This window comes from Falco peregrinus, chromosome 2 (assembly GCF_023634155.1).
Source record: "Falco peregrinus isolate bFalPer1 chromosome 2, bFalPer1.pri, whole genome shotgun sequence".
Lineage (NCBI taxonomy): Eukaryota > Metazoa > Chordata > Aves > Falconiformes > Falconidae > Falco > Falco peregrinus.
In genome coordinates this window covers 122,795,130-122,822,758 of record NC_073722.1, presented here as the reverse complement: position 1 = coordinate 122,822,758, position 27,629 = coordinate 122,795,130, and the positions used below count along the sequence as shown (strand labels likewise).

Here is a 27,629-nt window from a genome sequence, read left to right as displayed (position 1 = left end):
CCTTGTTCCCATCACAGTCAACAGCAAAACTCCTGAACACGATGGGAAAAGCTGGGCTGAGATTAGACTTGTAGAAAATCTTGCTGTTCACATTGTGCAGGACCACTTCCAACCTAGAGGCAGAGAGTGGGACAGCCAAGATGTACATATTTGATAAAGACTCCGCTGCAGCAGTTTTCTCCTACGCTTAATCAATAGTTTCAAACTCAGTTCTTTGTTGCTCTAATCAACAGTACTTAACAAAACCGTCTCACCACTTTTCAAAGCTTTATACAAATATTTACTCGTGCCTTTGCCATCTGCAGGATCTTCCAGTGAGGTAACAACAGCGCCAGGCCCCTGAACTGTGCTAGTGTCTGACATTTACCCTGGGGTCACAGGGCTGTGACCTTGCTGAATGGCAACTTCACACCGCACCCAGGGGTACACTGTTTTGTGCATGAAGAGCGCCTGAGTCTGCTTGAAAAGCAGGTGGACCTAAACCGCACAGCAGTACCCTTAACACAGAAGGCTAGCATCTTTTGGGGGAAAGCAGCTAATGCACTGAAAATCTACATCCTATTTTACAGAAAAAGGATTGCTTGCAGACAGACACTACCAATCTTTGGTTTATATGCATTTTCCCTGTTTTGGTCTTTGTGTTACCATAGCAATTTCCCATATACATCAGAGAAAAACACTGATGGTGAGATGCAGTAATGACAGAACAGTCTCACAAATAAGAATTTAAAGTTGGACCAGAAAAAACTGCTAGAAATGATACTGCAGGAAACAGTCCTTTCCAGATATCTTAATAGGTTTGTTTCCACTGAATTTCTCTCCAAGGATAAATTTCTCTCCTGTATGAGACGCTCAGCATGCAATTTGTCATCATGGGAAACCACTGCATGTAACTTGAGCGTTATTTTATTACCTTGCTCAAGACTTTTGAAGCCACTGGACATGGGCATATTTTTGTACTTGTTCTGATCCCGCACGTTCACAGAACTTTGGAACAACCAGCAATGGTCAAACCGAGATCACAGAAGAGTCAAAGCTTCCAAGTGCCCTTTTACAGAGGGGAGGAAAGCAGCTTTGGCTGGCACACAGTCAACGTCACGAGGCGGCACCTGACATTTTCACACAAAGCACTGGGTCTTATTTTTCAAAGGAAGCTTTTGTAAGAGCTCAGCAAAGTTTATCCTAGACTCTAAAGTGACTGCTCTGATTCACAGCTGTTCTTAAAAAGACTTTCCAGGAGCAATCCCATTCACTTCTCCTCCCCATCACGCTAAGAGCTTTGAAGGCTCCACAGTCAATAAGCACCCATAAAATACAATTAGCCTTTGCCAGTGCTGAATGCGTCATTCTTGAAATGACAATTTCATTGATTTATTAAAGACTTTCTCCTTCCCCGAGACCCAACAAATGGGACTGAGCATCAATGCAAGTCATTAGTTATGGCAGTGTTGCAAATGCGTGGGCCCCAAATAATTAACGTCTGCTTTCCATGAAAGCAGAAGGGCAGAATTTACAACTTTGCCTGCCTTTTCAGCCCTTGACAAAGCTTCCTCCATCAGGACCAACACACACTCCATGCATTTTTGGAATCTTTCTAGAGGCACAGCCAGCCAAGCCTTAGCAACTGCTGTCTTCTTGGACACCTTCCGGCTGTCACTTGCTCTTCAAAAAAACCGACTGAGCGCACTAAATTAAGGAGCAGTCCACATTACCATTTTAAAGTCTCAGCTGGAAGCAGGATAACAATAGATCCCATGGCATTGTGTTGGCCTCTCATTTGAAAATGAGAGGAGAATGATGGGCTTCCACTAACAAACCTTATTACCTTTCCAAGATTTATCTGTTCTCCTGATATGAAAAGAGCTTAACACTCAGAAGTTAGCAATAAAGAAACATTTAGCCAAACTCCAGATACTTCAGATAAATCATGGGGTTTATTGCTCCAGCGGGACTCTCCATTGTTTTGAAGGCTATGTAGCTAAAGAACCTGGAATCCATCACAAAAATGATGAGTCTCCTGCACACCACCTTCCCCACTGTTCATCCCTCTGAGCCAGCTGCGGATGTGAAATAAACCTGAGATATTTTTCAGCCAGCAAGTGTGAAGAATGCCAGAGTACTGCCTGCTACAGGAAAGGGTGACCTTGCACAGGTTAGGAAAGCATGTCACAGGTGATACAGGAAGATATTTAAAGGCTGCAAAAATTGTCCTTGTGCAGGTGCTTTTCTTCAAATGTATCCCAAAGCAATCTGTGGTTACGTAAGTGATAAGTAGAACACCACCACCATCAGAAGAAAAACCCACATAAAAATTAGCTAACAGTCAAAATCAAGTGTTTGTTCCTTTTACAAGCCCAGTTTCCCCCATGTCCTCAGTGATGGAAATTTCCAGTTCTCATTTTACGTAACTAGCTTCACATCTAAGCCCAATAGTCTCCATTTGCAGATTGAAACCTATATACAATGAACTTTTTGGAAGGATTTAGCACAGAGTACAGATGCTGCCATGTTCAGCAGTTTCATCTATAAATCTTTTCCTACTCTCCCCTTGGGTGGAGTCTGTTCTTCCCACAGTTTTTATCCAGAGATCTGGGGCACATCTTGTGCTTAGGGGCAATCACACGCCAACTTATTCCACGGCAGAGAAGAGACGTCAGTGTATCTTCCATCAGAGATGTGGAAAAAGGAAAAGATCAACTTGATTTTTTTGGCCTTTCATAGAACATTGCCTGATGGTAATATAGGCTTTCTATTTAAGACAAAGGGTCTTTATCCAGTTTCAAACTATAAACTACTGCTAAAAAGCTGGTTGCTGTGATTTTTCAATGACAGAATTAAAGAAAATTGCAATTATCTGCCAGGAATGTGTGAAGATAATGATCTGAGAAACTACTCAGAGGGGGTAGAGTGCTTTGTACAGGGATGAACTTTCTTGTGACACTCACTCATCACCATGGCATCACAAACATCACACAATTAAGTCTCTTTGAGTCTTGGGGGGACTAGTACAGTTAAGCAGCACAGAGTTAGAATCCCCACGCCTTGTATTCTCTTCCCAAGTCTGCTACATACCTCCCATGGGATGAAGGAGGATTCATTTTACTGTGCACCTTCATTTTGCATTTTGCATTAGATGGACCATTCTCTGTCCATCTGGTCAGTCGAGATATTCAACTCTTCAGGAACACTGGTGTTTGTACAATGTGTACAAAATGGGAGTTCAATCTTGACTCAGGCTTCTAGGCATTATCTCAGTCCCTACAGAAGGGACAACGTTACTAAGTGATGACATACCATAGGCACAGGGAATTTAATTGACTTTTCCAACCTCAACTAGGAAGTCTAGCAAGAATACACCATGTAGCTTCTAAATACCAGTCTAGCATCTTTGCAGACTTGTTCTACCACTTGCACAGCTCCTCTAGAGGAACATTGAGCTTTGATACAGTGAGTTTTAGGAAGCACACACTGGGAAGTGCACAATAAGAAGAAAGTGTGGTCCCAATACTGCTGGGGAGAAGAGCAGCGTCTTTTAAGATCCTTATGTTGCCTCCTCCCTTCAGAGAGCTGCGAAGGTTTCCCCCTCACTGACCAGAACTCCACAACATCTTCAGATTCTTACAAGCAATTTAGAATTGATTTTTAAAAGCTTACTTCTGAGCTAAATCTGTCACTTCATCCTCCTCCTTCTCTCTGGGGAACCTTAATTGGGGGGAATCTCCGCAGCTTGTAAGTACTCACCCTGCATGCATGAATATGTAGGTTAGGTACCTCCAAGCCTGAGCACGGAGCTGAGGATGGTAAAGCAATGTGTTCTTCAGGTATAAGGGGTGGCTGACTTGCAGCACAAACCTGTCTAATACCACTCCGTTGTAAAGAAAAAAGGCAACCTAGAAGAGCAGGGAGAGTCCTTGGTTAGCAATGCTTTCCCTCACTGAAAAGCACTTTGTAGCTCAAAGTCATGGAGAAAAAAAGAGTCAAATGTACAATAATTTTTCTTCCATTTGACAGCTTCACATAGCATTAAAGCTCCCTGTTTTGAGGAACCTGCAACACATTGGTATAAGTCTATATGCAGCTTTCTGTAACAGATCAGCCACTGAGTCAGAGGAACTCAGCACCCTACTGATAGTAAGTACCATATCATATCCTTCTCTGTGCTTATTTGAGCACATTACTCAGCAACTGTGCAAAGATCTCATTTGGGCAACAGATGAACAGGTCAGAATATTTAACCTTTTCCATCCTTTTTCTCTCCACTCACAGAACAGAGGTAACCATATATGAATTTTTCTTCTAATTCCATTACTTGAATTACCCGTTTCCCTAGAACTGTCCAGATTTTCACTCCTCAAAAAGTTTTGCTAGTTTTCCAAATTCTGTAGTTTCATCTACAAATTGTATCAATGACTAATAACCATGCTTGGAGACAGACAGGATCACAGTCTCCACTTACACACAGCCATACAGGTAAGCCAAAATCATTATCAGCTTCATGCTTGTCCTTGTTTGGGTCTAAAGGAGTCCCACTCTAGCCCTCGTTCATGTCCCAGCAAAGCCTTTGGCAGGGTAAGGTGGGTTCCCAGAGAGAGGATAAGGTACTTGCCTCTACAATAGTGATGGTAATCATGAACCAGGGCGGAGGGCAGCAGGTATAGCTGTCGTAGTACCACTTGCGGTCTATCTCTCGTGGCAGGGTTTCATAGGCGACGTGCCGGATCAGCCTCTGCGAAAGGCTCAGCCCCGTTTCCTCCAGCAGCGCCTTGCTGCACAGCCTCCTGTTCCCCTGAAGGATGGCTTGGCGGAAACTATTTGACCTTTTGTTGCTCATCTGGGTAAAAAGAAAAGGAAGAAACCATGAGGACAAAGCAAGGTCTGGCACAACCATCCAGGAAGATTAGTGCCAGTCTGGCAGCACCAGATCCGGGCAGGCAGGAGAACCACCACCAGGCTGGAGCTTTAGGAACCAAGTCTCAGAATGATCACAGGGTGACCTACGTGGGGTGCAAGGAAAACCAGTACCACAGTCTGCTATGATGATGCCCATAAACGAGGTCAGGGCAGAGCTCTGGCAAGGCACAGCAGAGGTGGCTGATGCACCTGGCTGAGCCCTCTGGCCCATTCTCCAGCCTTCCATCCACTGTCTTCCTCACTGGTTATCACGATCCACATTCCCATGTCGTCCTTCCCTCAGCTCCTGCTTTGTCACACTTCCTTGCACCTGCCAGCTCGTGGGGCAGAAAATTTCTTCAATGTAGCAGCAGGTACATTAACAGCATCTAACCCTTGTGTTCTGATCCTTGTTGGCAGGAGCTGGCTCAGGGCAAAGAAAATATCCTTTTATGTAAAACAAAACTGCATGAGGAACAGCAACAAAACAACAAACAAAACCGGTGTACAGGCTGTTCTTAGCTGCTGTAAACTTACGAGAGAAGATGATTTCTTTTAAAACAGCTATCCTCAGAGGGGGCAGGTTTTGAGATAGTGCAGGCTTTGGAGGATACAGATAATGTGTATATACATTACCATCTGACATGCATAGAATTAGCTGTCTATCTTTTTGAACATACACTTTCTCAATTTGGATGCATAATTAAAGCAATTGCACTTGTAAATTAGGCAGATGGAATTTTACACTAAGCCTGCTTGGGGAAAAAAAAAAACAACCAAAAAAAAAAAAAGCAAGCAGAAAAAACCCCAAACAACCAGGTCTGAAAGAGCTTGCTCCAAGATTTGGATAATTGCTCATTAGCCCTGATGTCAAACAAACTTACTGCATTAGAGTCACTGTCTGTACTGACTGAATCTTTGGCAGGAAGGCATAAAAGGCTAACTATGCATAAAGACCGCTGCAGGGGGGGCATTTTACAGTAAAAGGCAGCAAAGCAAAAGTGACAGCCTGGTCCTTCCTCTGAAGGAACCGCTAACTGATCTCAGAAACCACCGGCATCTTCAGTCTCCCGGAACCAAGTAAGAGATGACAGTCAACAGCGTTGGCTTCCAGTTGTGTTGGATCACACTGGTTTCGGCTGATATCCCAAAGACAGCAAAGCCCAGAGCTTGTGCGCTCAGTGCCCAGGCAGCCGAGTAATTGTTCCAAGCTGGACCAAGCTGCTTAAAACACAGTAATCACTGCAGGGAGCCACCTCCTATTAATCACTGGAGGAAAGCGAAGGGGCCATCTGAGGTGATGGCACTGCAACCCATTCTCCCAGCAGCTGCCCATTCCTCCTTAGCCTTCCCTTTGCAGCCTGTCTCTCTGATGCAGAAATTCACTGACATGAGCAACAGTGACAGGCGATTGATCCATTTCAGGTTTTTTAGAACTGGCAAAAAATTTGTTGCCATTCTTTTTGAGTTGTTTTAGTAAGAAACGGGTCTACCCTAAAATCTCTCTCTCCTTTCTTGGTATTTCTCCTTTGCTGTCTCTTTCATTCACTCATTCATAAAACACTTGTAATAGAACACCTCTGGCAAAAGAAGCAGAAAAGGCAAAGAAGAAGAAAAAAAAAATTTCTTCCAGTTTTCTCAAGTCTATCATCCACAAGCTTTTATCTAAAGCAAGGGAAGATGAGGGGAAAAAAATCATTGGTGATCTTCGGCTGCATTAAGAAATCCTGCTTATATTGAAAGACAGTATTTTCATAGAGGAACATCCACCGGTGTAAGGCTTTCCTTAGCATTTGTGAGATGCTTTTTGGTAGGTGACAGACATACCTCTGTTTCAAAAGGTAGCTTTAGCCACCTAATGACCTCACTTTGTCCACAGAAGAAAACTTTGTTCCAGGCTTGTTTAGAGCAGCCTGTCAGAGATGTACTGTATGTTCTCCTTCACAGAGTTCATCCTGTTCTCTCCTCTCTGGCTTTGCTCCTCTTGTGGACAAGAATAAATCCAGACTGAAACCATAAATTTGCCTGCTACATATGAATATACTGGACAGCTGACTGAAGCTGCCGATAAGCTTATTCTAATTAGTGATACATGTGATTTTCCTGCCTACCACAAAACAGTGGAAAATACAATCGTTTCCAGAGTCAGAGAAAACCATCATTGTAGTTCAGCATCAAGTGCTGACCACCCTCAGAAGATGATCACCTCATCGCTGCAGAGATGGGCGAAAGAGATGGGCAGGAAACTCCAAAGGCTGCCGACATTCATGTCTGTGCTAGGCTCATAACAGAAATTTCCTTGCATTTTTTCGGCAGAGGATCCTAATGCAGGCACCACTGAACCCGCCTGTTATTGCTGAGCATTGCAAAAAGGATCTGGCTCAGTTCAATCACCCGAATTCAGCACAGCCCCACCAGTCCAGTGCCTGCTCTGCATTACTGCTAATGCTGCCCAAAGAGCCCAAATAACACCCAGGGCAGTGCAAATTCATCAGCATGATGTTTCTGAAGGCGTTCCTCAACAGACTAAAAACAAAACAGAAGGGAAAGGTTGTCTTAGTTTTATTAAGAGTGGGATATTGCAGCATCACTGTGGAAGCTGCACCTCAGATGAACAAAGTGTCTGGCTCTCCTGGGGAGGTGGGAAGCTGGACCTCACAACACTAAGTGATTTGCCCAAGGCCATACACTAGAGTTAGAAGAATCTAAGTTGCACAATTTCTCTTATCACTAGGCTGCACTGCTTTCAAGTACTTCTGTTCAGCAGAAAGCTCTGCCTTCCTCCTCCAACAGAGAAAAATCAACCACAGGATCTTCCACACCCCACATAGAGGCTAAAATGGAAACTCATGACAATGTGAGTTCCTCCAAGGAATGATGAAAAACAGTCACAGCTTTGTTCTCTCAACTACCTGTTCTCACACCCCATTATTTTTACAAGGTGTTCCATATTGGTTGTTTCTGGCCACACCTGGATGATAAAATGCCAAGAGTTATTTAAACTGGTAATGATAGGAAAGCAGTAAATGTTGATATCACAAGAGCAAGGGGAGCCTTTGAGCAAAACGCTGATAGCTCTCCTGGAGCACATGTGACTGCTGGAGAAAGACATCCTATGCCTCAACACACAGAAGATTCTTTCTACACAGTGGAAGGCATTGCCCATTGTTAGCCTCTCTGACCAACAGGTGTGGATGTATCACATCAACCACACCTGTAAGTAGCAAGCACAGCCTCCTCCTCCTCCTAGTTGATTTTTGGTAGACCTCCCCAGAATCTGAGAGGTATGCACAGAAAAACATAAAAACGGATTAAGAGTTTCCAGAGTATGTAAATACAAACAAAAGCAAATGCCTGAGAAACCATTTATAGCTAACTCAGATATCAGATCATGAGATCAAAGTGTTCAGAGGTGGAAATTACCTCTGAATTCAGCTTCTTAGGTGGCTGGAATCCTGTCTTAGGAAAAAGGATCTACTGGGTATTCAATTTCATCAGCTCTTAGCAAAAAGACAAGAAAACTGCCTGCAAATTAAACGCAGCATGTTGTGAACTGCTGCAGTCTTGCAGAACATATGGAGATATCCAGCACCAAGTGTTTTCTTCCCAGATTGTGACAAACCAGCAGATTCCTTGGAAGGAATATCCCCTGCATCCACCAACAGCAGTAGGTGCTGTGTCAATGGGAGCCAGACTTCAATTTACCCAGAAAATTAAAAGCTTTTGGTACCCGTAATTACAACTGTAACTCTTCAGAGCTCTTTCCACTAACTAAACCTCCTGTCATCTCAGGCAGGGACATCAAAATATTTGTCAGGCCTCCTTCAGAGCAGAGGGTATGGAAAGAAGGCCCAGGTTCCCTCTAAATGCTTTAGTTTTGGCATGGTTTTACCCCCAGGTGGGGCAGGGACACACAGTGCTAGGAGCATACCACTACCCACCAAGATGTGGATGGTTGGATGTACTGAGCACCTGTTAAAATTAGGCCTCTCAGTAAGAAGACCTCCTGCTGGTCCCCACCTGCAGTCATTGCCCATCACACCAACGGGGAAATGATCTCCAAAGAGGCAGCACAGCTGACTGCCAGGGCTCAAGCAAACACAGCAGTCCTGGGCCTAGTCACCCAACTCCACAGCCTTTGGATCATGCTGTTAATCTCAAACTAGGAGGTGATGGGCATCAGGAGAGACAGAGGATTAAGCCACTACTGCTGCTCTCACCAACTCTTGATGAGAAGCCTATTTTGTTCCCCACACCAACTTTGGAAGACTCGCGTCTTCCCAAACAGAAAGTCTCGCATATGGTCACAATTTGCTAACTTGATTTTGGAATTACATAATATTGGTATTTATGAGCCAAGTATTTAATCATCAGCCAAAAGAACACTGGAGCCATTGTGGGCCTGCACATTATTACAGCTCCAGAAGCTAAGGGCAACCTATCCCACTTCATGCAATTGATCTGGGTCTTCTTTAATGAGCATGATATTAAAGCTGCAGGCAGATGGGTAAAGCAAACAGTATGTGCAGAGTGAAGGCAGCAGTGGGGAACAACACATTCCCTTAGTCCTTCATGCCTGCGGAAAGTTACTGTGTAGAGAGAAAGAAATTTCCCTTGCAAAACAGCCAAGCTGACATGACTGGTAACCATGCACTGCCACCTCTGCCCTTTGGTATTACCATACCAAAACAAAACAAGGCTTAGAGCTACAGCTCTGCTCAAAGGATGGGTTTGATGCATCTGCCAGAAAGGAAAATTCTTTCCTACTTAGACATGAACCTGTCTTCAACATTGAAAATGTCAAAATTTAGGATAAGAGTCCTTACTGTCTAGCGTGGGACAGTGCCAAACCTTGGTAAGGTACAAAGCCCTGCCTTTTTTCAGCATGTGTGCCAACCTAGGACTAGTCTCAGATAATCTGCAGCTTGCAATGGAAACTGTCCATTCCCACCAGCACACCAATTTCTTTGTGTTTCTTGGCTACCTGCACTACTGTTGCTGCCTGAGACAATCAATAGCCAAGTCATGTAGCATTTCCCCATCTCCAGTTTCATAGCTTGTGTGGGGCACAGCACCCTTTTTATGGTTTTTATTCAGCCTCACTCAGGAGGTTTTGAAAAACATGGATTTCTGCCCGTTACGTATTGGCATCTCTGAGGCTGGTCTACGGCTATTTTTAAACACATACAACACTGTGACAGGCCATGCATTCAGCTCTCCAGCTCTGATCCTCCAAGACACAGAACACTAAATCAGAAGTTAACACAAGCTTTTTAAAAGCCTCTGTCAGCTCCAGTTTTATAACCCACTTTACTTACAAATGCAGCCTCTCCAATCAATTTTGCTTTCAACATTCACATTTATTTCCTTCCCTCACTCTGCACTTTTACAAAATGCTAATGTGGGTAAAGACAGCTTCTCCCAAAACGCATAGCTCAGCATCAAGTTCATCTGTCACAGATGTTCACGTTCTTTGAGCCAACCTGGTAGCCCTTTTCCAAACAGTATCAAATGGAAAAAAAAGCAAATATCAACATCCTGCTTTGCTCTGACAAAGCAGTGGTTTGCTGTGGGGATTCAAGAAAAGTTAAAGGCAGGAGAGACCGAGTATTCCCTGCTCAAGGTTTTGTCTGGACTCCTATTAAATGTGCCAGGCTTTGACTTTCCAGCACTTCCATTAGCAAAGGTAAATCACATTCAGATTTCAAGGTTAATTGCAATAACTCTGCTTGCAGGACAAGACTAACATTGTGGTTCAAATAACATTGTGTCAAAGCACAGCACGTTTGAAACTTCAAAACCCCAGCACCTGTTCCATCTTTCGTTGGTGCTGGGAAGGATTCCACAACTTGAAATGCATCCATATTTAATTTTCTGAAGCAAAAATTTTTGAAGATATCTTTATAACATTTACCACTCATGTATTTTAGATACATACACAATTAAAACATTTAACCTGACATTGTGCTTCTCAAGTTTCAACTCTACATGATTGTACAGGATGGAAACTTATATGCTAAGTTCCACTTTAATCAGCATAATAATTATTTGCTAGACTAGTTCCTTTGGAAGAAAGTTCTCTCTGCTGCTGCTATGTATAGCCAGTATCTAATGGACTCAGATCAATGTACAAGCTGAACACACTCCAAAAGCAGCTCTTGCATCCCAGTTATTAAATTTCAAGATACTCACCTGGCCCTCTGATGGCTTTTTTCCCCCCTCAGGAGATGCACGTGGCTCTTGGAACATCAAAAATCACCAGTTCTCTCCAAAATGGGAAGGAAAACAACATGAAAGTAGTGTGAGGCACATTTGTCAGGAAGGGTATCCAGCTCTTGGAAATGCTCCCTGGAGTAAGAACTTTGTACCTCAGTGAGGGCTTTAATACACTGAGAGGTAAGAGATGGGTAAGTACATAATCACATGACCACTCTCATCTATCATTTGAGAAAGTTTCCTCCTCATTCATAATAGCATAATATTAGATCAAATACTGAAGTAAGACATTTTCAAACATTTCTTAAATTAAAGACTTATGATTATACCTCTGAATAAAGGCCAGGAAGAAAGCTCAGGAATCCTATACTTTCAGCCAAGACAGTGAATCAAGGACAAAAGGAGGACTTAAAGGGGTGTCCCACTGGATGCTGAAGGACGTCCCAGAGGACTCCAGAGGGGAGTCCTCTTGATGTTTGGCAGAGGATCTGACCTGGTTCAAAAGTACAGCTAATTGGAAGCACACAGGGGAAGAAATTGAGCTACAAAGCCTGGAGCTTGGCCTGCAACAAACCTTTCCAGATTAGCAACAGTGAGAACAAAATGACAAATGCCAGACAAAATCACTAGAACTGAGGTCCTGGGTTATTCTGTAATAGCCTTTTAAGCTTAAAACGCTCCCTAGAAAGTAAACAAGGATTTAGCAGGAAGAGGGGATATTCATTGTCTTGCCTTGGGATTCCCCTGAGAATTGGAGATTTAAGCTTTATCACTTACCTTCCCAGTGACTCGGGTAATAAAGAATTATATAAAGTTCCTGCAAAGCCTTGCTCACCTAAGCGTTCTATGCAGGCTGTCAGCTGGTTCAGTAAAGGACACACAAAGACACTGGAAGTGGAATTTATAGCTACTTTATGACTGTGCTATGAAGTACTTCTAAGTACCATTAAAAAAAACCTCAAACAAACCATGGTTTAAAGGGCCTCTCTCACCTACCACCCCCCACCCCCCACAAGAATACAGTATGTAACTTCCTAAAAGCTCACCTCCACAAAGATAACAGAGCCATCCTGGTGCTGTCACATACACGCTCACAAGGCCAAAAGATAAAATTCAATGTTTTCTCTACAAAAAAGTTACCCTTCCTCCTAGCTACAGCTCTTCTTTCACTGTTTCCCCTCATTTCAGTTCAAGCCAGGTTGGAGGTATCATAAGTAAAAATGTAACCATTGCAAGCACCGAAAGGGCAAAGGCAAGAGTTACTCACCTTTCAAAGCAAAAAGGATGGCCATGAAAAAAAAAATCTATGGGCACACACAGTGTCCCCACAAGGGAGCACAACGAAGCCTTGCTTTTATCACTGAAGTGGCTAATAAGAATAAATGGCTTCCAGCCACGCATTATTGAAAAATGTCTTAAGAAAAACATAAGCAGCTTTTGAAACCTTAGAAAGCAATGGGAAAACAGGCTGGAGCTAGAGCAAGAGGGCATAGGGAGCTAACGGAACAGCAGGAAGGGTTCATCACCTTGCAGAACTGGTCCTTCTGACATGGCTGACTATTGCCTACTAAATCCTGTGCCCAGCTGGAGGTATGTCCCACCTCTGCTCTGTTAAGATAGAACAACACGTTGGAGAGTTTCGTCAAAGTCCTTTCACAGACCCAGACAATGTGAACTTTTCTTGTGGTAACTACTGATCCGGAGGGTGTGCTTGCTTTCTCTGATACCTCTGCAAAAGTAAAACCCTTAAGTCAGAGAAGGTGCTTTAATGCCCCTTTTATGGCATAAGTGGCCAGCAGGAAATCTGCAAAACAATTGCAAAATACATATGACTGAAAAAACACCAAAAACAAAAGGAAAAAAAACCCACATTCTCACAGATGGAAGAGCTTGGCAGCCTCCAAGACAACATGTATTTTAATGGCTACCAGCCCACGTGCTGTACCTTTCACAAAGCAAAGGGAAAAGTACTGTGGAGCCCAGAGAGAAAACTGCCATCCTGCTATGGAACATGGCTGCTAATTCCTAGTTGCATAGGTCAGTTTAAAATCTCATTAAATTCCATTGGCTCTTTAAAGAAAAAGAGCTAAAAAACCTCACCACCTACTTCCTATTACAGTTGATAGGCTGAAACAGCCTCAAGTGAACCCGATTTAATGACACCACCAATGGCATTTTAGAGGTTTTGTCCTTACCAAATTTCAAATAAGTTATCCAGAAGGCAAAGTTCCCAACACAACTTCATTAAATCAAAGCATGCTAATTCTACACCCACAGGGCTTCAACTCAGGGCTGTGCAAAGGCATCAGCTTGTTTTAAGCACATGCTTAAGTTTAATCATTCTTAAATTGAGTGCATCTTTAAGTATGTTTCTATACAGCATTACAGACTCTTACAAGTCTACAAAAGTGTTAAAACTAGAGGGGAAATCCATTATTTTGCTATATTTTTTCTACAGAATAAGCCACACAGTAAGTTCCTATACACAGATGAAGCTGTAAAGCACAAGTCAAAGCCTCCATTGAACCAGGTCATTTCCCACTTAAAACATTACAAGGACCCATTTTGGACTCTGTTTTTCGTTTTGGATTGTGACACAGTCCCAAAGTATTTTATCACATCAGCCAGTCCTGCTCTCTCTTCAAACACCTACACAGATCACCCTGCCCAGGACAGGATCTAGCATCTGAGTCTTAACCTGTGTATTTCCACAGCATCCACAAGCATAGACAGACCATAAGACTCTGAGCAGTCACTTAATCTCCTTCACCTCCTATATTTTATCTTGCTTTTATGACTCCAACAATATTTTTACATAATGACTTCAAACATCCAGCTCGACAGCATATAGCACAATGTTAGCCTTCCACCAACAGCTAATCATGTTCCAGACTCTTACATGAAGAAACTAATGGAAAGATACCTTCCTCTCACCTTCTCTGATGGCCAACAGATCTGTTTATCAGTCACTCATGAGGAGGAAGAGCAGAGGCTGCAGATTTCTTAGCCTGCATCTGCAGTTTTGTTCCTTTACTTGAAGAGGCAGGATTTGCACTCTGGCAGCACACTGAGAAAGCCAGAGAGGAAATCACAAAAACTAAAGGAAATATTTCTCTGGAGGGTAAAGTGTGCTGGCGCCAGCAAAGTTTGGATTAGGGTGACCCGATTATTGTTACACACTGCTTAAAAAAACACGTGGTGTTCAGTGAAAATGATGTAGAATTAGTCTGTCCCTAAGAAGCCAGCAAGGCCAGAGAAAGCAAGGTGGGTGTTAACTCTTCATCAGGAAAACAAAGGCTGTGCATTTAATTAGCTAATACATTTTGTTCATTACTGAGATGCTGCATCAACTTCAAGTTACTACAAAGCTACAGCTAAACATTTCTGTTGGAAGCAGTAGTGTTTTGTTTTTCCCAAGTCACATGAAGTCTGTCTCAGAGCTTACTAATTCCTCCCAAACATACTGAAATACCGTTACCTTCAGGGAGCAGCATCTGTCCTCAGCTCTCCTAAAAGACACAACTCCTCAAGAAAATGCTCATCAGAAAACTGGTTCCCCAGCACCTGGCTCTTCTTCCACTGGAGAACTGCCATTGACTTTACCAAAACTGTGAACCCCAAAAGAGATGCAACTCTTACCTCCTTCTCTCTGCTGGAGAAACAGACCCATGAGGCACAGACAGGCTTCCACAAGTTTCACAATGAGTCTTCTGCAAAGCCAGGAACGAAACTTAGGTCCACCTGACTTCCAATCCTGCCCTTTGAATGTGAAATCCACAGCAGGGGCAGAGAGACCTTCAGTGTGCACTAGGGGCACCTCCCAGGATAGTGCCAGTGTTGGAATGGGGGGCAGCCACCCTCCCTTCCCCTCAGGTCCTCCTGCCCCATGCTGGCAGGACCAATATGGACCACACTGAATGCACTGAGGTCAGCTTTTACCACACATTTGGTTCAGAAGTGATCTGTAGAGTTGCACTGGCAGAGAAATTTCTTGGGCTGCAGAATGGATTTTGCTTCAGTGCCAGTATAACCTGTGATTTACTTTTCTGGCAAAAGCTGCTTTATTAAACATGAGGTTCTGTAAAACTTTTCCTTGCCCAGAGCAAGGCTAGGAGTTACCTACCTGATTTTCATAGCAAGAGAATATAAGCTACCTCCACAGCCTGAACTGGCTCCATATTGCCCTTCCATCAAGCAAAGTAATGTCTCAGAAGCTTGATTGTACCCCCTTGCCTCTGCTCACGTGTCCAAAGAGAAGCACATCAAGAATGTCAGGAGGTGGTAAAGCCACAGTCTAGCTTGTCCAAAGCAATAATCCACATTCTCAGGCAGATAATACAAGGAAGGTTTAGCCAGAGAATAAGAGACTGAGTCTTTCCAGGGCATTACTGGTCTGCTCTTTAGCCCTGTTACAGTTCATGGGATATTATGCGAAGTAGTTCAGGACTGCCAGCAGCAGCTGCTGTTCAGCAAGGATCCTGGCAAATAACATCTCAACTATGATTACCTCCTGGCTTGTCTCCTCTCTAAAAGTAGCAAAGTTAGTTAAACAGCTTTGTTCATTATCTCCTCCTGTGGCCTATGCTGTTCATAGCCGGAATTTTCACTGTGCATTTTTAGCATCTCTCTTCACAATGTGGAAAAGCAACCAGGCAACAGAAATTCACAACACTTCTCCACCTGTACAGGAAACACTTTTGTTATTCTGCGCTGTCTCAGACACAGGATAAAAAATCCCACCTGAAACTGCTTTCTACCACTCTTGCAAGCCCTAGCATAGAAACAGAAATGGGTATGAATGCAGCATTGTGTTTTAGAACTACATGAGATGAATCTCATACATACAGAGGAGATATAATTCCCAATGAGTTGCCTATCTGATATTTTTCAGCCCTTTCCATCTGCAGATCATACCAGGAATCTACAGCTTCCCTGAATTTATTCATCACTGAAATTATTTATGGAGTGATTTCTAGGGTCTATTCTCATCCCGTAAAACTTTCAGTTTCAGAAGTTTAAGTTGCTTTGCCAAGTTGAGAGTTGAGAACAGGCATATGTTTTGTGTGGGTCTCCTTATTAAGGTGAGAAGTCCTAGAATTACATTTTTCGTGCATCTAGAAGCTCATAACACCCTTTGGACATCAGAGGGTAACAAGCTTTGCTCAATAGCAGTTCTTTACTTGGGGATCACAGTGTGTGAGAGAGCAGGCAGAGTTCTTGGTGATCGTAATGATGTTGGAGCGTATGGGTGCGAGCATTTTTTATAGCCCTCTCTGGGACATACAATGCCCTGGAGGAAACAGTGTCAACACTATTGCTCTGTGAGGTTTATGGTCTGTATTGCCTTCTGGAAGTAATAATTTCATGGAGTTACAGCTGCTTCTGCGGTCACTAATAGCACCTCTCTGCATTAGACTCTAGTAAGTATCCAAGCACCTTGCAGAATAAGCAGCATCACATTCTGTCACACTTCCAGAGAACCCAGCAAAGATCAAGGGTTAAACAAGGCTGAAAAAGAAGACCCTTTCTGCTTGATTTTTATCAACATTAGCAAAGTTGAGAGAAAAAACAGAGAGGGTATCATATGCCAGGAATTGACCATTGAAGACAGAGTTCTCTTGATGCCCAGGGGTTAAACCCTACTTCCTGCTGCGTTCTGTGAAAAAGCACATGCTTGTACTGGTTTGGCTGGAATAGAGTTAATGTTTTTCATAGTAGCTGGAGCAAGCAGCTCATCAGCTCCTTCCATCCCTATGCTCGGAAACAAACCAAATGAGCTGCTTGTGACACACACACACACACACACACACACAGAGGAGTCTCCTTCCTTCCACACATCTGCTTTGACAACTTCACTGTACTGCATCTTTGATACCCAGCCCTGCTCCTCCCCTCAAGGCCTCTTGCGTGGCCACAGCTTCATCGATGCAATTTTATCTCTTGCTCAAAGTTTCAGTATCTTGGACACATTTGGGAGGCCATGAGATTCTCTGATCATGTCAGAATACTCGTTTATGAATACTGATGGGGAAAAGGAAAACCACACACACAGCCATGCTTGTAAAACCTCTGTAGATCTAGTAAAAGGTTAGCCTTTCCCTTTCCCACATCCAGCACCATCATTTTTGGGTGCAGATCAATTCTTGCTAAGCTACTGAAACAAATTAACCTGAGCAAAAAGCAAAGACAGCTGATGATTACCAGGCACAAGCATGCACTTAAACACCACCACACATGGTTTCCAAGACTGACAGCTATAAAGTGAAGGAAATAACGAATTTCACAGTGATTCTTTGTCAACTGTGCTGTTTCTTTCCATCAGGAAGTTCAAAAGGCAGGTTTGGGAGGAGGAAACTAGGGAAAAGAGAAGGTGCCCTAAAAAGTTTGGATGTTGAAAATCAATAGCAACTAGAGGAGGAGTGAGAAGACAGATGCCACTTTTAAGTAGTTTAACGTTCTGGCATTTACATTGCCTATTGATTAGAAAGCGCAAAAAAATGCAGATCAGGATAGAGAGACTGATGACAGAAAAATCAATGGCTTCTTTACAGGAATCGTTCAACAGTAGTGAAGGAAATTTGCCATTTTGCAGATATCACATCAGGTGGGTGTGAGCTGGTGTGATCTACTCCCAAAGGAGGAGAATGTCCAAGCCTTTCACCTTGCACCTGCCTCTCATTAGCTTGTTCTGCTCCTGAGCTCAGTGGAGCAAGGAGAGAGGAAAAAGTCCAGTTCTATTCCTGAGCCTGTTGCCAATGTGCTGGCTGGCCCTAGGTCATCATTTCTGTAAAAGAAATTAGATGATACCCCTTCGTGCTACCTAACTGTTGTGCAGCTCAATCAGTTAATGCTTGCATGGTACTTTGAATACACCAAACTGTAGAACAAGCAGCCTTACCATAAATACACAGCTGATCACAGAGTACCACTGGCCATACCGTTCATTAAGTTGGAGCTGAGGAAAACCTCACACCCACTGTGATCTATTTAATAGTTGCTACATCTGTTTTTCTGTGTACCTAAATACATGCAAAGGGCTAAATACAGCAGATCTATGTCATTGCATCATAATAATTTCACCTTCACATCGCCCACGGTCTGACTGAAGCTGTGACCTGGATCCTTGACAGCTGTGCCGTTACCATACTTTTTTGGTTAATGTGAAGACAGGAGAAATGGAAGACACTTTCTTTCTAAACCAAGAACACATGGATGAGTGACCATGACAAATGGAGGGATCAGATCCCCATGTTGACTGCAGGAATACAACAGAGATGCAAATGATTATACTCTGCATCAAGAACACATCCAGCTTTCCAGCAAAACCTTAGAGATGTCGCTGACTTTCATTACTTACTGACTTTGTCACTTAGGTTTCTCTTACTGCTGCACTCAATCTGCTGGGACTCAGGTGTGGAATGATAGAGCAAGAACAGGATAAAGCCCCTGGAATGGCCACTATTCAAGATACCTATCCTGCAAATATTTCTAGGCCACCCTGGGCATCTAACAACACATGTCTACATCTGTGTTGACTCATCAAACTGCCTTGACAAGAAATGGAGAGATCCCTCCACTAACTGACTCATTAGTATAAAGAAGCATCCAGATCATTACTCGCAGTCAGACACATCTCACCTGGGATAAAATGAACATGACCTAGAAACACTTTATCCCTGTTTCTGTTGATGCCTACAGCAGTGCAATATGACTCTACCCAGCAAGTCAACACAACGTTATCTATATATTTTCGTCTGGAAGTGATGAAATTTCTAGATAAAACAGGAGACATCCAGACTGACAGAGCTCTGCTTGCAAACAAACGGCTCCTTATGACAGCTACCAACTGATACTGAGAGTAAAAGCCTCTAAATTAGCAGCAGTCATTACTTCATGCTCCTCTTAAAACAGCTCCCACAGTTTCTTCCCATGCAAATATGTTTCCCTAGAAAAATCAGCAGCAACTTGACTCTTGGCTTGAGAGTTCAGTCACCACTGAATGCTTCAGCAAGCCCATACAGAATGTGATGCAAGGACACAGCAAATGCTGGTGTTGATAGGGAGGGAGAGAGACTGTCCCTCAACAGCCAATATTTGTAGCAGAGCCAAGGACTGACAGGCCCTGCCAGCCACAGCACTCACCAGGTTGACGAAGTCCTGGTAGCAGATCCTCCCTTCAGAGTTGCTGTCTGCCAATGCCAGCAAGACCTCCAGCTTGTGGGGGTCCAGCTCCGAGCCGTGTCTCTGGAGAAGGGAGCGAAACTTCTCAGTGCTGATGTAGCCGGTGTTGTCAGGATCGAACTGGGATAGGAGGGGAAAGAGCCAGAATTAACCATTCCATGTTACACACAACTCTGCCCTCCTATGCATTCATCACCCGCTGCACAACCACAGGGACCCCAGGGGCTGCTCTAGGCTTTCATGGCACATTGCCCTTCAGTCATCCCGTCTCCAGCTTCCTTTCACTGCCCAGGGTCTGCAAAGTGCCCTGCTGCAGAGCAGAGTGAATCCAGGCATCATCATGCACACCACTGTCCGGCTCCACCCAAACTTCAGCTAAGTCAGCTCCCTTCACCTTCCTTAACCCTGCATCATCATTTCTCTTGGCTATTTTTTATATCACTCTACCTGGACTATCAAGCAAACCAGAGATGCCATCTGTAGAGATAACACATACTGAAAACAGTTTTACTCCTGTATTTCCTAACACAATTGCAACACAGGAATATGCCATCCTCAAGCCCTTTCTGTGCTCAGTGTTTCCGACAGTCACTTTTCTAGATCACCTCTACATAAGCCTTCAAAATGGTAAGTGCTTTCACTGCTAAAGAGCTCCCTATTTTAACATGGATTGGAAAGAAAGCCTTTGGACAGGGAGCAGAGCAGACGAACATTATGTCAAATTAAAAGTGACAAGGCAGCCATATGCCATTTTCAGAACGTACACCAGAGTCATTAGAAGGAAAGTCCCAGATGAGATTTGGAGGGAATCCCACTCTGACCAAAAACTGTTTTCCCTCAGACTGTGATTGATCTCCAAAAAACGCCACTGACCAAAAAAACACAGCTTTGCAAGGCTGTTCAGACTTATGACTGCTTCCTTACAGCAGCCTCTAGCCCACGCTGAGCTCCCCAGGGCACTCTGTGAGGGGCTGCTAGCTCACAGGCGGGCACAGCCCCAGCCCCAACAAAGCCAGTCCTGGCACCATGCCGAGCACGTTTCTTTTGTGCCTTGAAAACTCGTGGACGCAAGCTGCCAGCCCAGCCCATGCTAGCTGTGGTGCAGCCCCAGCTCTTCCAGCTCCCCGTTGCTGGGAGATTTGATTTCCCAAACTTGGCTGTGAGGACCCTGGCGCTCACTGGCCTCCTTTTGTAGATAATGATATCAAGCTTGTTGGCTGGATTGAATGGCTGTCAGGGGGCAGGGTGGTCAGGAGGGAGTCTTTTCACAGAAACATTTGGAACATAAAAGGCCTTGGCAGAGCCAGAAAGGTCCTGACAATCCTCACTCTTTTCTAACAGAGGACAAAAGCTGAACGGGCGCCGGGCCTGTGATCAGACACAGCGGGGTAAAGGCTGCCTTGGCCAAGGAGGAGGTGAGGAGGAGGATGTGGCAGACAATGCAGCCTGCCAGTGGCAGGGCTGGCACGGCTCTGCAGCAAGCAGAGCAGCTATAAAACAGACCAGCCCCAAGCATGTTTAGAGGACACAGTGCTCACATGCAAGGATCTGGCTCCATCTCCCTCCAGAGCACCTTTGTCCTGCTGCTCCTGGGGACTCCACTGTCACTGGCTGCTTTGTTGAGGAGCTGTCTCACCTGAGCACGGGAGATCACAGCCCCTTGCTGTTTTGTCAAAGCAGCAGCCCCTCTGTCAGGAAGCTGTTGGGGCAAGTGGATTACACAAACCAAACCAAGTCCCCTGCGGACAGTTGGCACTAGGCATTGTCCCCCGCCCTATGCCAAGGGTTGCTTTGTCCTTGCGAGGTGGCCTGGATGTACCTTCCTGACAGCTGGCACTCAGAGCCACAGGTGGATTTCATCAGCTGTTTACTGTTAAACAAGGGCTTAATATTAATCCCTGGAGAAGTTTAGCTCCCCTACTCCAGCCCACTCTGATGCTTTAGGTTAACAGATCAAATTCTAAAACCAACCCCAAAATCAGGGCTTCTGCACTCAGGCTCAGCTCTAGTGTTTTTTGGCTCTTGCTGGGGCTCCCAAGCAAGCCTAAGTTTGCAGTGCCCAACCCCAGAGGCACAGGTACCCAGGAAATAAAGTATGATTAGCATAATACCCAAGATGACCTTTCTGAAGGGGAATTTGCAGAAGCTGGGAGATGAGTCATTCAGTGAACAGATCTAACACCTGCAATCCCATAGATACTGCTGTGTTCATCCTTGTTCCCTGAAAACATTTGACCTAACCAACATCTTACTTAACTGCACCGCTTTAACTATACGTTGACATTTAAGATGACAGAACCTATCTTGTCTAGGACAAAACCACTTGCTCCTTGAAGGCTTAAATGTCTCCCTGCTTTGAGGGCCACGGTCAGTGACTGAAGCGTGGGACTCTCCCCATGCTGTGTGCTCATTGTTTGAGTTTGTAGGAAAGACCAACAGCCACAGCCACAGGGAACATGGCTATTCCTTCAAAGGGCAGAAGAGATACAGAGCTGAAGCACAAAGGCTCCTGAGGCACAAAAGAGCTGCTCAGATCACAAACCACTTTTCCCAGACTTCATTCTGCTTTAAAGCATTCCAAAAAGAAACATATTGTAACCAAGCACAAAAATTACACAACCACTTCAGAACTTCAAACCAGCCCACAAGGACACACCGATGACTCCAGATTCACTAGTGCTGGAGCAGATACAATCCTGTCACTCAAGACTGTACTGTTCATACCTGTTACTGGCTGCTGGCTTTCCAAATGGACAGACAGATGAAGCCTGTCTGGTGGCTACATATGAGCCTCTGCTTCAAGGATGCTTTCCTCTCGCACCAATAGGCACCAGCATTCCTCCTTCAGCGCACTGTGCTGCTGCTTGTCCCACCAAAATGAAGGCAGTGGCAGAAGGCAGCTAGTATTTTCAGCACTGTAAATGGGCCAGGGAGCTTGTTTTCCTCTTTCACAGTACCAATTTTGGTTTTGGCACTAAGTTAATGATACTAATTAGAAATAGGTTTAAATTAAAACAGTGGATCTGAACAGCATGAAAGAGTAAGAGATGAGCAATGAACAACTGATAGCAGAACTAAAAAGGCCTGCCTCAGAGCAGGACTAGATCACTGCTTCCACAACCTGGAGCAGAATGTTTTACTGTAAACCCCAGCTGTAAGGGAGTTCTCTTATTTATGTGTGAACAGTGTTTTTCAGCATATAAAAGTCTCATCTGTTGTTACAGCACTCAGAATCCACACCAACACTTCACTTCCTCAAACCTTGTTTCTGATATCACAGCTAGCCACAGAAACCAAAGAGTAAAACTGGTCCTGTAGAACATGTGCTCCACACATGACAAAAACAACATGTGGCTGCACACTCAAAACACTTGGGTCCATCAATTATAAAAGAGGCAACTGACCTTTGTTAGACGCTTCATGTATGTATCCATGACGATCTCATAAAGGGCCAGTTGTCCTGCAAGCCCGGCCGAGCACCTTTGTCTCACCCAGAGGACAGACAGACCGCAGCACGGCTGCACTGAGCCCCAGCCCAGCCCCACAGGAGTGCTCACCAGGCAAAGCCTCCCAAAAACTAACTCAACACAGTGGCTTCCTTCACAGCATAGTTACTTCTGCCTCTGCCCGTCTTCTTGTGGCAGACAAGAGCAACACAACCGGTGCAGGGATGAGGAAGGCCGTTTGTCCCCCCTCACCCCCCCCCAAACAATAGGATACTAACGGCAATTTCATGCAAGGTTTCCTCCGCATTTCAATGACAATCACCCTTAAGTCCCTTGATCCTCAACCAGGCTCTTAAGCAAAAATGTAAATATGTTAATGACCATAGCAGCCATCTGACCCAGGATCTTAATTCCCTGGCCCAAAACAAGCTATTCTTTCCTATTTCTTCCTTATTTTATAGCAGACACACCATGAACTGAAGGCCCCACTGCAAAACTACAAAACAAAACTAAGGGGAGGGAGTCCTGCAAACTCTGATGTAAAGAAGAAATACATTTGAGAAAAAAAAAAAGAAATCTCAAATTGTTCCTCCTCTTTAATTAAAGACACATCAGCCACGGCTGAGTGAGCAAGTAGGGTGGAGGCTGGTGCTGCAGACAGACAATGGGTATCTTGGGAAAACGCAGGCATTTCGCATAGTGCAGCCAGCTGCTCCTCTCCCTCGTGGCAAACAGCCCTCTGGGGCATCAGAGCAGCTGGAGAGTCAACAGCTGACCTGGGCACAGCGTGAGGATCCTTGGCTGGCTTTAGGATTGCAGATCTGCTGCAGGAACAGAGAATTTGCTACCACCCACGGTTTCCTCATTGAGGGGCTTTGCCTTGGCATCACCCAAGTCATAAGTTGTCTTCGCAATGGGCCTGGCTCCAAGCAACTTCATCTAATTTGGAAGTTGGCTTTGCATTGGATCCGTCCCTTCAAATCTGAATTATTCTGTGGTCTGGTGGTATCTTCACTTCTGGGAGAGACTGGCCTGGCAGTCAGGCCTCCTGGCACTGACCTAGCTCTGCTCCAGACTAGGAGGCAGATTCTGGAAATAAACTCCCTGAGCTTTAGCTTCCCCTCCTATTATATAGAAATGACAACTCCTGCCTTATTTCCCACCAGAAAGGAGCTATCAGTAGCAGACCTGCTTCTTGTCCACATGTAGGTCCTTTCGCACTGGAAAGGGGAAGTCAATCGGGCGCAAAATCTGTTCATCTCCAAGGGTTTCAGAACCCAGTCTGAGCTTTGCTGGATTTGAACGCAGACCGTTAGATGGCATGGTCTCTGCAATACAGGAATACTAACAAGCTTTGGAAACAACCAGAGCATCTCCCGCCTCAAAGGCCATGCCGTAGTTAAATCAAGAATCTTCAAGTTAATACATGGAACTGACAGACTCCAAGCTGAAGCTGTGAAAAGACATTCAAGACAGGCACTGAAATTTTCCTCAAGATAGTCACAAATTTTACAGGAGCCCATTCTCTACCTTTCCACAGTCCCTGGGGTTGATGAGAAGGGGTTTTTTTGTTTGTTTTTCAAAAAAACCACCCACCCACCCCCCACCCTACCCTAAACAACCATGTTGCAGCATTACATGTAGCATTTGCTCCTTTGATGAAGATTAAAGCAATGACAAGGCAGAAGAAGATGAAAGTCTGCCTTACAGTCCAAATGAGAGGGCAAAAAGCAGGGGCTGTTTAGCAGGAGTTTCATCGCTGCCTGGTACTGATGATCTTCCAAGCAGCTTAATGATCCTGCTCTCTCTTTTGATAGCGGGAGGTGCAGGTGAAAAGAGAAACCCTGCTCCAGGAGACAGGAAGGCCAGTGAAAGGTAAGTGCATATCCCTCCACCTTGAAATCCAGCTTCTCACCATGAAGTCACCTAATCTGAGTCTCCTGAACGTGTGTGGTAAAACATTAGTGCTAGCTCCAGTGATGCATACTTTCGTCCCCTGTAAATAATGAATTTACCCACCACTGCCCAGACAATATAAAGTGATTAAGGGCTGTCCAGCAGTACTTTTAGTGCATGTTAGATTGCTCTGACCTGAGGTGAACCCAAGGGCTGGAAACACCACCCAGCTCTCAAAAGCCAGATTGCATTTAAGCACAGAGAATATACCCTCACTAACTCACCAAGTAGGGAACCAGACAGACCTGCTCCTCAGAAAGCTGCAGTGAGAGAGCAGAGAGCAGAGAGCTACCCAGCTCAGCCTGCACCTAGGCGGACAGGCATTCGCAGAGCAGACGGCCTGTCACCTAGATCTGGGTAAGTGCCTCTCCGCATGCAATGCATGGCAAAGTGGAGATGGGGGGAGCTGATAGAAGGTTCCCTTTTCCTTGAAGAGCAGAGTAGCCTGAAAGACCAGGCTCATTAGCTAGCTGGCCAATCTGTAGAGGCATTTCTGCTCCAATTTATTTCTCCTACTGTCTTAGGCACAAAGACAAGAAAGGGACCTACATTACTACCATCTGTTGTTACCTTCTGCAAAAGCATTTAATGTAAACAGACACTGGAAGCACAGATTCAACAGGAACGGGAGAATAAAAAGATCCCAGGAGTGTACCACTGCTCAGTTGTTAGGCGGACAGGAAAGAGGGCCTTGGGACCTGGTCTCATTCTTGGTATTGCCAGGATTTCTGGAATGAGCCCAGATGCCTCTTGTAGTGCCTTGACTTCCCCATCTACAAGGCATAAGGAACACACCTGTGCCTGTGGGCTCCAGTGTAGTGAGAGCTGTGGAGCCCTTGCAGAGCATGACTGGACAGCGGCTGCAATGGCATAGGGCAATTAGGAAGCCACAAGGCCAAGCAGCACAGGGAGAATATGGACAGAGCTGGCCTTCTGCCAAGGTTTCATGTATAGAAAAATATCAGACTTTCCAAAGCCAATGACAGCTGGACACCACACTGAGCTCCTTGACTCCACAGAGGTTCAGACTCCTGGTCCAAGTCACCTTAGGCCAATCAAATCCTGCATTCAGAGACCCTAGGAATTTCTGACCCACAGCTTGCTGGGAAAGCCTACATGCTTGTCAGGTACCCAAATCCATGTTTCTGTCTCCATATACATTTTTAATGCAACTCTCTCCACTATCCTTCCTCTGCCTATGGGTTTCTTGCAACAAGTCCTTGCTAAGACACTAAGAGAGGATAGAGCTGAGATGCACTCACAGGACCTGTTGAGCTAGTTTTCAGTCCTCTGCCGTCTCGATGACCCACCATCCTGGGCGATCCCACTGCCTCTCTCCAGATCGGTCTCCTGACAGAACACTCACAGGAATCAGCCTCCAGTCTCAGCTGGGGAATTACACACAGTGTTCAAGCCACCCAGAACTAAATTATTCAAAATATGCCACTGTGCTGGCTTTGAAACCAAAGCTGCTCCCCAGAAAGAAGCCAAGGTAAATTGAAGCTCCATTATCACCACCACTGACAAGGAAGGAGATGCAGCACCGAAAGTGAGGGAGATAATTACATGATTAATGAGACAGCATGGATGGCAGGAGATGCCCTCCATTATGCCACAAGGCTTAATGCAAAGAGACATGTTTATAGACTGAGCCTTCTCCAGCTCTGCTTCTTCCTGTTTTATTATTTATATAAGTGAATTAAGACTAATGGAAAGAAGCTGAGGCACTCTAAAAAGTGGTGGGCTTTTTTTTTTTGGTGGAAATAAATTTTTTAATCTTGATTCAGCACGGGGCACCTTGCACATTTCGCCGGATAGATGTCCTCAGCTTCAGCAACAGGCTGGGCAGGTTATGGCCCAAACTTGCAAGTCATATATGTTGTATCACCAGCCCAGCTCCAGTGCTGACTATCCACACCTTTCTGAAATTGTGGACAAGATCAAGCCTACAAGAGATCACCGAGTGATTGCCATGACAAAACCCAGCTTAACAGTTAAAACCTTTTCTTGAATCCTTAGGCAGGAGGTTTAATACTTCCCAGATCTGCTTGTCAGCACTGGCCCAGATATTGTTGTATGTACAAATGCCCAATCTCTTGCTCTCCCTTTTGAATTCCTGTAGTTTTTAGGGCTCCACAACCTCTGCGGCAATAAGTTCTGCAGCCTAATTAAAATAAAACCCACTTTTGTTCTTGATGGTATAAGGCATTAAATACCAAAAGCTGAAAATAGCAATATCCATACTAACAAGACACATGATATTTTCATTTATCACCATATAATTACTGTTTATATCTTTTTAGTCATGTCTTATTGGAGAATCTCAAAATCCTGTATCGATATTAATTACATCTCTCAGGGTTTCTACATTGTGAGGGGTCATAATGTGTAAGCCACTCATCCAGAGCTGAAATGCAATACACTCTGGGTGGGATGCTGCATTTATTTGGGCTACGTAACTCAATAGAAGCCATAGCATGCACAGTCAACCTCACAGCCAGGAGACAGACAGGCTATAATCACTATTGCTACAATAAAAATAAAATAAAATAATAAAATAAAAATAACAGAAAATAAAACAAAACCCAACACACAACAGTCAGAACAGCTGCTCAGCTGGGGCTGTATTTCATGTCAAGTTGCTGCAGTCAGGTCGCTGCTTACCCCTAGGTTAACTAAACCTACACAAGCATTTCCTTAAAATTCACTGCTATTGACAATGCCTCCTGTCACAGCAGCGTCTCTGCTGGTATAGATGAGGCAGACAAGTCTTCTCATTCAAAACAGGGTTTTGGTCTGATATTCTCTGGAAAAAGTAGCATAGTTGATACAAGTGCAAAAGATTCAGGAGTAGTTGGAATGTTTCTGTTCTATATATGGACAAAAGCCCAATGAATTATCTCTATTACAGAATAACAATACACTTTCTGTCCCAGCAGT

General features: G+C 44.4%; 1 protein-coding gene across 1 annotated transcript in view; it reads right to left on the bottom strand.

Annotated features, from left to right (window-relative positions):
- The window catches only part of RHBDL3 (rhomboid like 3), a 73,164-nt gene that overhangs the window by 16,163 nt on the left and 29,372 nt on the right, over positions 1-27,629 (bottom strand). Inside the window, exons 4-6 of the mRNA XM_055794172.1 lie at positions 19,249-19,407; positions 4,607-4,831; positions 3,742-3,890 (exon numbers count right to left, since the gene is read on the bottom strand). Coding sequence (XP_055650147.1) covers positions 3,742-3,890; positions 4,607-4,831; positions 19,249-19,407 — 533 coding nt within the window. The remainder of the gene's footprint in view (positions 1-3,741; positions 3,891-4,606; positions 4,832-19,248; positions 19,408-27,629) is intronic.